At 34.9% G+C, this 14,875-nt stretch overlaps 1 protein-coding gene across 1 annotated transcript in view; it reads left to right on the top strand.

The window, feature by feature from the left end:
- Positions 1 to 14,875, top strand: part of LOC135686933 (C2 domain-containing protein 3) — a 29,196-nt gene that overhangs the window by 7,892 nt on the left and 6,429 nt on the right. Inside the window, exons 13-30 of the mRNA XM_065203338.2 lie at positions 521 to 630; positions 1,552 to 1,670; positions 3,119 to 3,274; positions 3,728 to 4,150; positions 4,484 to 4,585; positions 5,242 to 5,328; positions 5,885 to 5,989; positions 6,361 to 6,428; positions 7,035 to 7,129; positions 7,409 to 7,528; positions 8,320 to 8,543; positions 8,896 to 9,147; positions 10,253 to 10,524; positions 10,844 to 10,965; positions 11,503 to 11,871; positions 12,099 to 12,213; positions 13,007 to 13,165; positions 14,088 to 14,426. Coding sequence (XP_065059410.2) covers positions 521 to 630; positions 1,552 to 1,670; positions 3,119 to 3,274; positions 3,728 to 4,150; positions 4,484 to 4,585; positions 5,242 to 5,328; positions 5,885 to 5,989; positions 6,361 to 6,428; positions 7,035 to 7,129; positions 7,409 to 7,528; positions 8,320 to 8,543; positions 8,896 to 9,147; positions 10,253 to 10,524; positions 10,844 to 10,965; positions 11,503 to 11,871; positions 12,099 to 12,213; positions 13,007 to 13,165; positions 14,088 to 14,426 — 3,237 coding nt within the window. The remainder of the gene's footprint in view (positions 1 to 520; positions 631 to 1,551; positions 1,671 to 3,118; positions 3,275 to 3,727; positions 4,151 to 4,483; positions 4,586 to 5,241; positions 5,329 to 5,884; positions 5,990 to 6,360; positions 6,429 to 7,034; positions 7,130 to 7,408; positions 7,529 to 8,319; positions 8,544 to 8,895; positions 9,148 to 10,252; positions 10,525 to 10,843; positions 10,966 to 11,502; positions 11,872 to 12,098; positions 12,214 to 13,006; positions 13,166 to 14,087; positions 14,427 to 14,875) is intronic.

Here is a 14,875-nt window from a genome sequence, read left to right on the forward strand (position 1 = left end):
CAAGGTTTTGCAACTGTGTCTAGAATTATAATACATTTTCTGTACATGATTTCGTTTGGATTTTGATCATTTTTGCTGTTGCTTTTAATGCTATTAACTGTCGAACACAGTTGCTACTATTCATTGTTTTTTGAGCCTCGTCAATCATTTAAAGAAAATCGAAATCACATTAGCAGAACATTCATTTTAAACTGCTGTTGATTTTCACAACAGCTGACATGTCATTTTATCGAAGTTTCCTTCCAACCTATTCTCAATTGAACTGACTCATCACATCAAATTTGCTTCCCTTGCACGCTGCACTAAAAGACGAAGGTATCAACTCGACTAGATTTTAATATCTTCAATAGATTTGTTCCTATCTCAAAACATCGGTTCTTTCGCAACTTTACTTAAAACACATTTCACCTGTAAAATTATAACATGGGAAGGATTTTCACTATGTCAATAGCAATCCAACCAGAATTTCCCCTTGATTTATCATGACATCATATTTGAATGTATACCTTTTTGTTTGCAGCACTTTCTTTATTGAATATGAATTTCCTTTTCACTCACGGGAATCGACTGCCAACTATCCAGCGTACAACGAAGTGATAAGATGTGCATCTAACAAAGTAGTCGAAAAGAGTATGTCCAAGATCTGTCTGTAATATCATCATTTTTGATAAAACTTTCATATGAAGTTTGCATTGTAAATTGATATGTATTTAAGGCATGCAGTAGTACTTATATTTGCTACCTAGCAGGTAGTTTTAAGGACACTAGGAACCTGTACTTATCGATCAGTGTCCTGGTCTTTCCTCTCGATTTGACCACACCTTAGGATTCTTACCCTTAGAAATACAGAGAGCCGGCGACTCTCCTCACTCTGGGTGAAAGTTTAGTCTTACCGGTTCACCCAGCCTTTGATTATCATCGATTATCCAAACCGGGTAAAGACAGTCTCTTTAACTTTTGTTCGTATAAGGCAGAAGTTTGGGTATTAGAAGAAATATTGCCCTTCTTAATTGCGTAACTTTCTTCATTGAGCAGGTTTTTGCTTTACGATATATGGATATGTATATTCCACGAGGCATCAGTTTTAGCATATTTTAATGTGTTAGCATATTTTTGTTTAGCTGACGATGAGTATCAAATAATAATACAGTTCAAAATGTTCATCTTAAGCAATGAAAGTAATTTATGTCCTCTTTACCAGTATTTATTTTTTGCTACAAGCCGCTCAGGTATAGATGTGGCTCGTTTTTCACTGACGGTGGCAAACAAAATGTCAAAAAATTAAGTCAGTCATAAATTTGATGTTTTAACCTCCTTCGGGTGTAAGTGAGGCTCGGATCATCGCGACTCGAATAATCGAGGCTAAGTAAGTCGATGATGTGCTGAATATGCTTGTGATATTATTTGTCTAGGATACAACAGATTGTAAAGGTTTATTTACTGTGTGGATAGTCCCTATTAATCAATTTCTTTCTATTTTGATACATTGTGTTTGCAGCATCTAGCTCATTCAGCTTGATCACAATCCTAATATCAATGTATTTTTCATAGGTGTAGTCTTCAATCACAGATCTGTATTCCCGGTGCACTTTGACGGACCCACTCTCACCAAGTGGTGGGACAAGCGAATCACTTTCAAAGTATTCTCTCGGGAGCGCTCCTCCCCGTCGGTAAATAGAATTTCTCTCTTATCTTTAATATTCACGGAGACAGGAGAAAATAGACACTTTTCATTATCATGTTACGGTGACAGAAAATTGGCCCTTATAACTCTATCTACCAGAATAATATTTGCAGACAAACATCATTATTTCGTAATATTTTTTATTCAATTTTGCTGCGTTGTTCTGCTTTGAAACCTCTGATGTCCGATCCTTTTATCTTAGATGAAAGTGTTACATTGTAAGGTCTATGTTGTATGACATCAAATATGTCTTCTTTTTAACCCTTCTCCATGTATATTACCTATAATCCTATGAAATTTCCTCAGCTATTTATGCATTGGTTTGCCGCCTAGTGAAAATTATATTGGATAAAAATGTTTTTGAGATAAAAAGGGCTCTGCAATCAACTTAAAAATGCACATTGTGACGTAGAAATGTATGGAGGTTAGGTTTCTGGGGGGTGCTATTGTACTATTGGCTACAGTGGAATCCCCTTAAATCGCACCCTAGATAACTTGGACTTCTACTACTTAGGAACAATTTTCAATTACTAAGTGGACACTCCTACCCTACTATTGTCAAAAGTTGTAGCCCGGATCAGTCGAAATTTGCTAAGTCAGCCATATCCTTACATTTATTAAAGGTCCGACTTAATGGGATTCAACTGTAATGCAAAAATAAGTCAACTGCGTGATTTGATAAGAGGAAATGTGAACAGTTTTTTTGGCGGTACAGAACTTGAAAATGGCTTTGAAAAAAGCAAACATTTTACAACATATTGGCTAAAAGCTTTTTCGTCTGACACTCCCCAGAGCATTAAACGTCAGAATAGGGGTCCGAACAAACACGATGAAAAATATATACCTAGTTGTGGATCGAAATAGGCCAATCAGAAAAACGCAAGCACAAGACCAGTATGTTGTAAAATGATTGCTTTTTTCAAAGCCATTTTATAAGAGGAAATGAGATTTATCGGTTGCTTAAACTTTCAAATAACTTATTTTAGCCTTGAATTTGTTAGGACACTACACTCATTTTTTTATAAAAAACAAAGGTCGATGTTGAGGCCTCCAGTTTCTTAATGTTCTGGAAATTTCAATACTCACTGTTTCTTGAGAGTTTCTTAATTATGATGTCATGAATGATGTTATGAAATATTCGTGACCTTTTTTATCACGTCAAGAGATTCGCTTTCGTTCCGATGCTGTATTTAGATGTGGGAAGTATATTTTTATCCCTTGTGTCTTAATTTCTAGGCCATCAGGGCAATCATGTTCTTGGATTTCACAAAATTTCGTCGTTCTCAGTTTTATGACGATTCAATAGTTTCTTAATTTTTTTGCTTCGAGTACTGAAATTTCTTAATTTTTTCTGACTGTCTAGTACCTGTTTCTTATAGCCAGTTTCTTATAAAAAATGAGTGTAATTTCTAACTTTGTTTTCATCCAAAACAGCATGTTCTAATCGGTAAACAGTCAGTAGCCTTACGAAGAATCTTGCTTAGTGATGATTTTATCTACCAAGCAAACATCGATGTTGTCGGTGAATCGAATGCACAGAAGGAACGGGACAACGCAAAGTTGATGGATGATGTATTTGGACAATTGGAGGTATAAACCAAATCTTTTTATATAGACTAAAACTATTTTGGCGATATTTGTTTGTTAGGTCTTTGAGATTTCATCTACAGGCATGTTATAATTTGCATAATTTATCTTAACCTTTTTTTGTTGTTGACGGCTTTGAAAATCCATAGACGACAATCTGGTGAATAGCTAGGCAAGTGCTCATTCCCTTTTCCTGCCTGTATCTCAAAACATTAAAAGCCTTACTGAGGCAACAGGAACGAATGGTGATGTGGGTGATAATCAAATATTCCATTTTTTCAATCCTTCCACTTTTCTAGGCCTGCATTTTAATTTTCTTGTGAAAGTATTGCATTCTTTAGCCTACGAGTTTTATTAGCAGCTCTACTTTTCAAGGATTTATAGTATGAATAGTATGAAATAAACTTACTTTGAAGGTATTACGTTTTTACAGATTAAACCTTTTTTATGTTTAAGCTTTCTATAGAGCTTGGATCTGATAAAGAAGATTTAAAGCATAAAAATCGTGAAATTATAGAAACGATTTCGACACAGGCAGTTAAACATCAAGGTATCGTAGTCTCCAAGAAGCCAGGAAGAGAAACAGAACAAAGTAAAACTCCATTAATTAGGAATGCCAATTTAAAGGTGAATCAAAATGGAACCACGCAGCGCCAGCTTTATCCTTCAGAAGCAGTCGAGAAACCCTTGCCTTGCGAGAACATTGCACTGCACAGTCTTCTGCTTATTCCAGAAGGTAGAGTTTGTACTGATGGTTTTGAAAGTGGTCTTGCAAAGCCGGTCAATGCTTATTTGGTCTGTAGAATGTTCTGGGATGCATCTGTTGCGAAGAGCAAGGTTTGCTGGAGCACTGTTGACCCGGAATTTCAATTTGTACAGGTGTGACCAAAATGATTTAATTTGCTTTAAAAACACATTTTTCTTCACAGGCACCGTCAAATTGAGTTAAACTATATCTTTCATTTTTCTTCCGAATTTCCGAAATGCGAAGTCATATTTTTTCAATTTTCTTTATTCATTGGAGATTTCTTTTGAAAATAGACGATGCTAGAGCTCTTAAATGGATTAAGAAAAACGTCCACTTTTCCGAATGCAAAGAAGGACATGTAATCACATTTGAAGTCGATGGTGCCAGAAATAAAGTCCTAAATGTTTTTGTAATCCTAAATTTGCTGCAAGTCGATCATAATTCAATTCTTATCTACATTCTAGACTATTCCGTTGATGCTAAACTCACAGTTACTTGACCGAGCTAAGGACAATTTTATGGTCGTCGAAATATGGAACAAATCATTGACTGCTGATGATGACATGGTCAGAATAATACTATTTGTTGTTTTTTCTTTCATCTCTCTTGTGTCATTGCATCATTCCAATTACTGTCACAGGGTTTTATCTGAAGTGATGTTTTCTATAACGTAAGCATTATAAAGAGACAATTTCACTAGCTCCCTTCTATTCCGGTGCGGTACTTTCGTGTGTTTATACTGAAAAGATCTATAGCGTTTTTCAAATCGTCCCGAAGTTTCTTTTGTTGCTGGTAAGAAAGAAAATAATTAATCTTATATACAACGGCTCAACCTTAAAGTTGAAACATTTTTGAAATGTTTCGACGTCTACATTGACTTTCAAAATGTGTGAGAATTTTTCAAAATTAACTTCAAATATGTGAAACATTTCAAAATTGTGCTAATTGTATCGCTGTTTTAGGTTGATCATAAACCTTTATCCTTGTTTACGCCCTATTGAATAATCCCAATTAAAAACATCCCAAGTCAATAAGCCACCATATGGCTAGTTGAAGGATTTATCGTACAGAGTACCTTGAGTTAAATGTTGTACACAAACTCTTTCATTCGATATTTTCTAAGAATGTTATTGATAGTTTTCGTCACATGAAATGTTGATGCTTTAAAGATATGTTTAATATGTTTAGCATACCTGATGCTATGTTTTATTGACTTTTTAAGGTGATTGGCATCGTAAAGTTGTCTCTCCATCCATTTTATTTATCATTCAAAGACCGAGGAATTGTAAAGACTCTTCTCAAATCACAGGTACCCTTCTATTTCTATATTAAGACAATCCTTAGTAAAGTCAATTTGTTGAACCCAGCGTAATTACAGGGTTTGTTGTTCTGCCTCTTTTCTTTCCATTTCGGGAAAATTAACTAAAGAACGTCTACACACATATACAATATTGTTTTGCACACTGCAACGTTAGATGAATAAAACAATATTAACTCTAAAGATGTTTGGTATTTGAAAAGACGCCACAGTTTGTGAAACTAGAGATGACCAGCCATTAATATATGTTAAAACCATAAAAAATAAAGTAGTTGAATGTGTGGTCGCTACAAGACTGGTATTTATAATGATAGAATAATGATTTTACCTTAGAAAACAATTAACAATAAAGAGAGTCACTTTTATGGTAGACTTAAATTGACAATGATAGGTACTGTTTCTAGACATTTTTTTAAAATTCTGATCTAATATTAAATAAGCAATTAGAAAATCAGTATTGATCTGATATTAACCTTCAAATGTTATGTCATATACTGGGTGTTATTTTACATACTTAGTTGTTAATGTGTACCTTATTCTACATTAGTACCCTGTGGTAGCCGTTGATGGGTTTATCCAAATAAAGAACCTGTTCTCAGGTGCAGACTGTGGACGGCTACAAGTATTACTTGCGATGGGGACTCGGGAACAGGTACTGTGTCTTTTAGCGCTCCAGCATATATAAGTTTATTACTTGAGCCCTATGCTACTTTTAAAACTTTGACAAAAAGCCATATGAAAAGCCATCACAATAAATATATTGTTTCCCCCTTTCTATCTCAAGCTGAAATTGACGATGAATTAAAAATTACGGACTAGTTTAAGACTCTGATTTTACGACAGTTACGTAAGTTCACATCAATTGAATTATGGACTTCTTTGCCACTTCGATTTTACGACAGTTGCTGCAGTTTACGGCAGTTTACGTTTAATGCTCGGAAAATGCAGGAGGTGCCGTTCCCTGATTCTGAAACATGCTCTTGTTCGCTACTCATCTTAAATAGATTTCCTCGTTGTTTTTAGATAGCAAACTTGTTAAAGATGAAGAAAGGATCATATTCTAAGTCGATAGATGCACAAGGAATATTACAGTAGGTTTCAGAATGAATTGGTAATACAATCCGTCTTCTTTGCAAACTGTCTTGGACAAACTTAACATCCTTTTACTTTCCATTTCTTGCTCCTTTTTTGTTTTTCTTCATGATTAGCAATTATAAATGTAATTAACTCCTTTCTCTATAATCTGCATGTCTTGAAACTAAATAGTAAACAATTACTTTTTTCGGGATTCACAAATTGTTCCTTTTTTGTTGTGGTTTCAGATGAATTTTCCTATTTATTTTCTTTCTGTTCTTGTATTCTAAAGTATGAGTCAGGAATCTCTTTTGATAAGGGACTATTTAGCCTGCTTATAGATGAAAGTTGGTTAGTGTCTCTTCGCAAAAGCCTTTTCATTCCCACCAAAGCTGTTTGAGTAAGATAATGCTTTGTGAAAGATTCCGAAGCTGCAGTTAATTGAACCCACATTAAATTCAGATAGCTTTTTGAGGGCTCAGCTCTATTGTACATCACGTTTTTTTTGTAAGCAAATTCGTTAGCAAGCAGTTTATTTGTGGAAAAGTACAGTATAGCTCTCAAGTGATTAGGCAAAAATTGTCCTCGCCGACTCTCTTGTCATCATCGTCTTCAATCGCTAGGCCTTTTGGAGATCATGGTGCAGAGGCCGGGTCAGAGATCAAATCAGCGGTCAGATCAGAGGTCGAAAGGCATTCAGAAGAGCAAAGAAACAGTGGTGAGGTCATCTACGTCATTTGAGGTCATTTTCTAACATTTATATTCGCAACCCACAGTGATGTATAACCTCTCTGTTTTTTCACAGAGCTGTCCTCCTCTGAGAAAAGCGTTATTAAATTTGGAAACTCGTATGAATAGAATTGGGGACGAGAAAAAAACTACAACTGAACTTTGACTGTGCTTCTTCTTGAGAAAACAACAAATCAACTAGATAAGAATATAAAATTAGAAACTTTAATAATAAAAAGATAATGGGAAAATTACTTACTTTTTTTAGTTGATCATATATTTGTGGTATCTGTTGAAAATGCCAAGAATCTTGGTCATTCAAAAGAAGTTGGAAATGCGGACTGTTTTGTGCAGTATCAGTTCCCGGAGCACAAGCACACAAACAAAGGTGATTTGAGTCCGTTTTATTTATATGGCAAAGATATCGTATGCACCCAACAGTGCAAGAACAGGTAACAGAACAATGTCGCTGGTCACAGGCTCGACTTCTGCTCTTGTCGTTTCCTAACTCACATTTTCTCTTGGCATATATCCTTTCATTTAATCTCATTGATTCTAAATCATTTAATATCATTTAATACCAACCAAATATAGAATATTTCAAAGATTCTTTCAAGATAAAAAATATCTTAATTATATATATCCTTCATTATACTACAATAGGCGAAGGGTTAGAGTTTTTCAATTTAATATATGCAACCTAGCCCTTAAAATAGTCTATTTGCAAGAATAAAGCATCTTTGAAGACGTTCGACATGCTTTAGCAAGACCACATCGATCAACTGTAAAGATGATTTGCCATATGACAAATAAATATCATGGAAATTCTTATCAGCTGTAAAATCCAAACTGCTAGGCAAAGAACCATCCCTCCAAAAATCTTACTGGTGTCAATAAAGTGGCTCTATTTCATTTGTTTAAGAAATTTTTCTCGCAAAAACATTCACAGTGATTAATTTTAGACTAGTTATCGAAAATTCTATTAGACTTTTTGACGTTTTACCTTAATTTTCATGCTAAAAATGAGGAATTTTTTTTATTTATGGCTTGAAAATACTTGTGATATCTTCAGCTGACAGTTTTCTTGAAGTAGTGTTTATAGAAAGAAAACTTTTGCGAATTACTATTGTTTTGATCTATATCACACCTAGCCTTATCTTGTCTTGCTCTAACCCACAGTTAGCAGCCCTGCCTGGCATAAAACCCAAACTACGCTCTTGGTAGAAAACCCTTTGTTTGGTTACTCCAAAAAGCATAACATCACTATACCAGCTGATATGCCTGTGCAGAGTTTTATGTTGAGGTCATTTGAGCATCACACTTCGCTTAAATCAATGGGGATTCCTTTGGAAGTCTGGCAGAGGTCATATTATCCCAACATCAGAGACTGTCTTTTGTACAAAGTAAGTTTAGTCGTTTTTGAAAATGGCTTTGAAAAAGACAAACATTCTGAAACATATTACTAAAGCTTTTTATCTGAAAATTGTCAGAGTATAAAACTTCAGAACATAGATTGAAAACTCTACGCTAGGAAATATATATACCAAGTTGTGGATCGAGCTAGGCCAATCAGAAACGCGAGCACCTTACTGTTCAGGTTGAAAGAGAATAGGTTTGTATTGGTATTAATGACTGAGACACCCCCTACTAGACGACAATGTGCAAACGGAATGCATGATAAATCATTTGTTATAAGACTTTTCATTTGTTAAAGTTTGACTCTCAAACCATTTAATGCAAACGTATTTAACGCAGACCAGCATACCAATGGCAAAGATCTATGCAATGATTACAATGAGACAGGAGAAAGATGTTTCAATTCAGTCATTCAAGCTTCCACTCACACCTGTCAATATACCTGATAATGGCGACATTTCCCACTCAAAAGCTACATTGAATGTTGGCATCAGTTACCAACAAACCTCGACTCAGAAGGTTGGATTGATGGAATCCAAAGGTCCTTGTGTTTGCATATCTGTCAGTATTCTAAGGGCATGTGGACTAAAGGTATACTATCCACAAAATTTATGTCACAATTAATAATACCCAATCTATTTCTTCAAGTTTCTTTATTATAATTTATCTCTAGCTGACGAAGCTAATCCTTGCGAACTTCTATTCTAATAAAAATCAAAGCCAATCAAAAGCCTTTTTGTCGATCTGATCATTAGTTTTCTTGCTATCTGTTATATCCATTTTCCGTTTAGTTTAGGTGATATATCGGCTAATATTCACATTGTAGTAAAAAGCTGCATTTATAAAGCAGTCGAGATTATTTCGTTCTTCGGGAACAGTCATTTTAGATTTGTAACAGCTGCTAGAATTATTTATTTTTGTGAATGATGTTTTTTTTTCAAAACGTTGATTTTTTCCTTGTTCAAAAAAATTTAATACTTGATACATATTTTTTGTTTTGAATCATGCATTAAGAAACAATCATAAGATCTTTAAAGAATTAGTGGAGGAATCGAAAGATTCTTAGAATAATTCTGGAAGAGAGGATATGTATCACTGATAGAATAGCAATACTTGTGTAATCTCTTGTTAAATCACCATTATGCTTATTGTTTCTGTAATCCATTTGAAGACATCATAATACACGAAAACAGGTAGAAACAAGCCACAAAAAATCCAAGAAGCTTATCCATCATAGGAACAAATCTTGCAAAAAGATACATTTGATCCTAAATAGTACTGCCTACTGCAGGATCTTGTCACTGATGTGTTTTCCTAATCTCTTAGCATTATGATAAAACCTTCTTGGTATGGCCCTGAGGCTTGAAAGGCTTTGAAATAACATCAAAATTTCGCATTTTGCAATGTCTTGCGATTCCATTTTAGATTCCATCTTGGTTCTCTTCCTTTTAAAGTTCTTTACCAGTTTTGCTTGCATTTTCTGGGACAGCAGTTTCAATAATCCTAGCTCCTTTGTTGCCCATTTTCTTCTCAATGTAAACGTCCTGTGTCCTGTCTGCCAGTTCCAACAACCTTGTTGCATTGGATATTAAAGGAGTTTAAACTTATCATTGTACCAGATTTGAATACTCTTTAGCTAATTTGTAGTTGCAAAGATTTTACAATGTAAATTACAGCTATATTTTTCGCTTTTTAGGCAGTTCTGTTCCCACCAAAAAGTCGAGAATCTCGTATGAGAAGTCTTCCAACCTCTGGCTTGAACACATTTGTCAAGATATGGTTATCATTTCTTGGAGTCGAGTCATGCCGTGTTTCCCCGGTCATTGTACGCTCCTTCGCTCCAACATTTTCATTTCACATTGACTTCCCTGTAAACGTCATAGAAGATTTTTTAGATGATGCTGATTATGACGAGGATTCGACTCTAGCATATCACTTGGAAAATGGTTTCGTGGAAGTCGAGATGTTGTAAGTACAGTACGATAATTCTAAACCTTGTCAACTCTAATCACGATGTTTGTCAATTCAATCACGATGAACTCGTACTGTTTTACAATCTTCTTAAGAAATTTCTGAATGCTTTCGAACCCCGGATAGCTTGAACATTGATCAACTCAAACACTTTTCAACGTTTCCTTGAAGTGTCAAGTTATCACATGACAGCATCGTAGGATGACTCTGACTTGCAATTCAGCTTGATGTTTATCTTTTTGCGTTTATCAACTGAACCTTAGTTTAATCGGAATTATCGTGTTTTTTATTAACTGCTCTTTACAATTGTTTGTAGCCATAAGCCAATGAAAAGTGGGTTTATGTCTGAAAAGAATGGTACATCGGAAGACGGTGCATCTGAACTGCTGATCGGGTGTTGCAGAGTTCCACTGCTGGCTCTTTTGTGTCATAACACAGGTATCAAATTCTTTATTGTGCTTCTTTATGCAGATATTATTTCATTTCAGAAAGTATTGTTCAGTTCTATAACGCTGTGTTGACCAAGCCTTTTCGTTAAGCTCTTGCTTTTTTAAATCTCAGCTTATTATTCGTCGGGTGTGCAGTTTTCAATTTTTCCGTGAATTTTTTCTCACTACAGAAATTAAAGATAACATTTATCTGTGAATGTCATTTTAGCGAAGAGAATATTTACTTCTTTATGAATTTGATGCCATAGATATATTGAAGAGAGGTTTCCATTACTTACATTTGTCTTTTTAGGGGTTTTCCCAAAGTTCCCTAGGTTCTAAAACCTTTTTGTGGAGAAAATTGTAAATTCAAATATAAAATTAAGCTTAACACATGACATCGTTTTGAAGATAATTCAAAATTCCATATTAAATATTTTGACAAACTAATTTTTTTTAACATGTGAACCAATGCTTGAAAACAATGTTTTAATCAAACAAGTTTGAAATCGTTCACTATGCAGTTTTTGTGTATTTTTCTTTTTAGGCATTAAAGGTTGGCATCCTATAAATGTGCCGCGAGCCTATCGCCAAAATAGGTATCAATCAAAGGGGAAAACTGATGCAGATGAATTCCAGAAGATGATTGGAGGCCTTGAGCTTGCTGTTAAGTTTGGAAAAGAAACAGACCGAGAACTCGTTATAAACACGGCAAGGGGCGCCGGATGGAGTCCTTTAGAATCCATTGAAACACACGAGGACAGTTTTCAGGACTTTGATCAACGGGGTACTGTTGGCTTGAAGGCTGTTCTGTCGGTAGAGAAACTCTGGGTGCCTGTTGAGGTTATCGAGAAAGTACACATTGCTGACAGGGAAAGTTTGAGAATTTATTGCCGTTACAAATTCTATGACAAAGGTATCTGTTTATCTTTTTTCGTTTACTTTATTGATTCTTTTAACTATGACCGTTGGGGGTATATATCAGAGAAAGTTGACGTCTTTGCAAATCGTATCATATGTTCTCATCTAAGTTGTTTCATGTAGTGGCATCATGGATGAGATTGGAACCTTGGAAAACTCCTTTGTGATTTTTAAGCTAGTTTCTCAATTACCTTTATATTCACAATTTCTTGTTTAAAACAGCTGCTTTCACATCAAAACTGGTGACGTTGGATGAAACATCTTCCCCAGACATGCTGAGCGCTGACTTGAACCATGTGAAGAGCTACCTAATTTCTGCATCATCTGCTTTGTCTTGGTGGGTACTGTTGAAGTAAACAAGAGAATTAAAAATATTTCCAAATTCTCAGTCACAATAGAATATACCTCAATGTTGCTGAGCTGTATTTCTTTATCATTGAGTAAAGTGTCAAGAAGTGTGTTTATCATTCCTTCTGCCCTGAGCCAACATTTTCATCAGTTTCTTCCCAATAAAGCAATTAAAACAAAGTATGATATGGGTATGGTAACCTCAACTCTTGTTTTCAATGATCGTTGTCATGGTAGTCATCCGTACAATGCTCACGCTTTTGGACTATGATTGAGTGATTTATAACCATGATGCGGGTGTATTTCTCTAATGTCTAAATCTCTGACGTCGCTATGATGACACAACCACGCCCAGATGTTTGGAACTGTTGGCGGCCAAATGTTTCACAGTTTAGGAGACAAATGTTTTGCAAAATTAGGAGAGCCAAACAAAATCTAGAAAAAAGCCAGATTTTGGAGAAGTAGTTTAAGAAAAAGTGGCTTTGCATGTTTCAATAGTTTAAACTTTGTTGTTTTTTCATCAGTGGTGATCTTGGGACTTTTTAAGCGAATTATTGAGCGTTTTTTTCAAAAGTATAAATTTCCTTGAATTTCGTGGTTTTCAACTTGGTAAAGGCCAAAGGTTTTCGCAAAATTGAAACACGCCCTTTTGACTTCATAGCTTCAATTCCATCATGTGTTTCTTTTTTCGATCTCTCTTATAAACTTTTTGTTTATCAATCTCTCAATCTATCGAAATTTTTGCAATTTTTGATTTTTTTCTTTCTTCATTGCTACTATAGGTATTTGAGGGAAGAATTCATTGAATGTCAAATTTGGCTCAAGGCTTTGAGTAAGAAAGACAATATTGTGACTAACAAGTCACGTGATAGGCTGCTTGGCTCTGCTTACATAGACGCGAGTGGCATTGCTAAAAGTTCCTCTTTGAAAGGATCTGTGAGGTACGGGTTTGAGTACTTACACTTGTATATGGAAAGGCGGTATTGACAATAGAATTTTAAGCAGTGTCTTTAGAATGGTAATCACAAAATTGAACAAGGTTTAGGCTGCAACTAAGATGATAAGGTATTCAGGTTTACCAAACCTCACTCTTTTTTTGTGTGCCCACGTGCAAAGAATTTCCCAAAACCAACACTATATTAAAACTATTTATGTAAAGTACAAGAAATATAAACAGAGAAGGAGATACACATATTGTTGGATAAATATTATACAATGGATCTATATATGTAGAAACAAGGTCTGAGAAGTTAATTGATATCTGTTTTGTTTACTTCTAGATTAAGTCGAATACACTTTAGTTGCTTTACAACAATCACAGTCACTCAGTTCTATTAACTCCATTATTTATCTTCAAACGTCCCATTTCTCAAAGTATTTTTCATTTATTGCCTATCTCTTTGAATCAGTATATTTTCAAGCTTTTAAATTTTGTCACTTTAAATACTATGCAGTTATATCACATTAATTTACATTTTATTCACGAATATTTTTATTTACCAACATTGTTTGTATTCTTTGTCCATGTTTTTTATATGTTTTCAATGCACTTTGAAAATCGCTTTTGTGGGGATACTTAATGTTTATTGGACATGAAGCTTTAGCTATAGCCTCCCTAAAGGTCAAAATTTTTCATAATTTTTCAAATGAAAAATTTAGTTCCCTCCCATTCAAAATTTTTCCTCCCACTGCGCATTGATGCTATTCCATAATTCCTTACAGGTAACCTGTTATTAATCTTTGAGCAAAATACAGAACTTCACCACAGCCTGAACACTACAAATTTATACTGTACATCTTTCTGTGTGCCTAATAAATAGTAATGGATTTCATTTAATATTTTTCTTATATGTTTATTTTCAGCGGGCTGTATCCCATGTACAAATCTGGGGCAGATTTACTTGGTGGATCCTGTGTCAGAATTTCTTTACGAATAACTGAAGATGGAGAGGAAAATATGGAAGAAACGGTAACTAGCAATGATTCAATCACTGCGAACTATCCAAAGGATGAAGAATCTGAAATTTCTAGTATCGTAGAAGATGGCCAAGGAGACAGGCAACAGAAAAGGATGAGAAAAATAAATGCTACACCTGCACAGGAAGATGAAGGGATTCGAGAAGATATAACAGGCGTTGAATGTCAAATTGTCATAGAAGAGGCACTTCATTTACCATTTGAGACCAATTTACAAGGTTCTAGGTATGTTTCAAGTACATTTTTCAGGGTAATGCAATCTGCAATGAAATTTTATTTTCCTTGATAACCCACAATAAATCATGGAGCAAGAGGTAAGCAGCCTGAAGTGGAAGATGTTGGAGACAACTTGGTGTTTACATGTAGAAGATTTATGCTTTTTCAGCTTTTTATTTACCTAATTCTTCCAAAAATTGGAGAGGATCGGTTGATTTGAAGATATGACCATGCTCTCACTGTTAACAACATGCTGAGGTGTTGGTGTTTTTTTAAATAACTGCATTTCTTCTCATTCTTCTCCTTGTCTTAAACTTTTGCACATGGCTATATTGCACTGAGCCCAGATGACAGACTGATAAACAATAATATTTGTGTCTCAAAAGTGTCAAAGCAATTCAACGTTAAGCATTTTCACTGTGTTGCTACATGCAATAGAACTCTTTTTATAACAACGG

This window comes from Rhopilema esculentum, chromosome 6 (assembly GCF_057945365.1).
Source record: "Rhopilema esculentum isolate cy_ngs chromosome 6, ASM5794536v1, whole genome shotgun sequence".
Lineage (NCBI taxonomy): Eukaryota > Metazoa > Cnidaria > Scyphozoa > Rhizostomeae > Rhizostomatidae > Rhopilema > Rhopilema esculentum.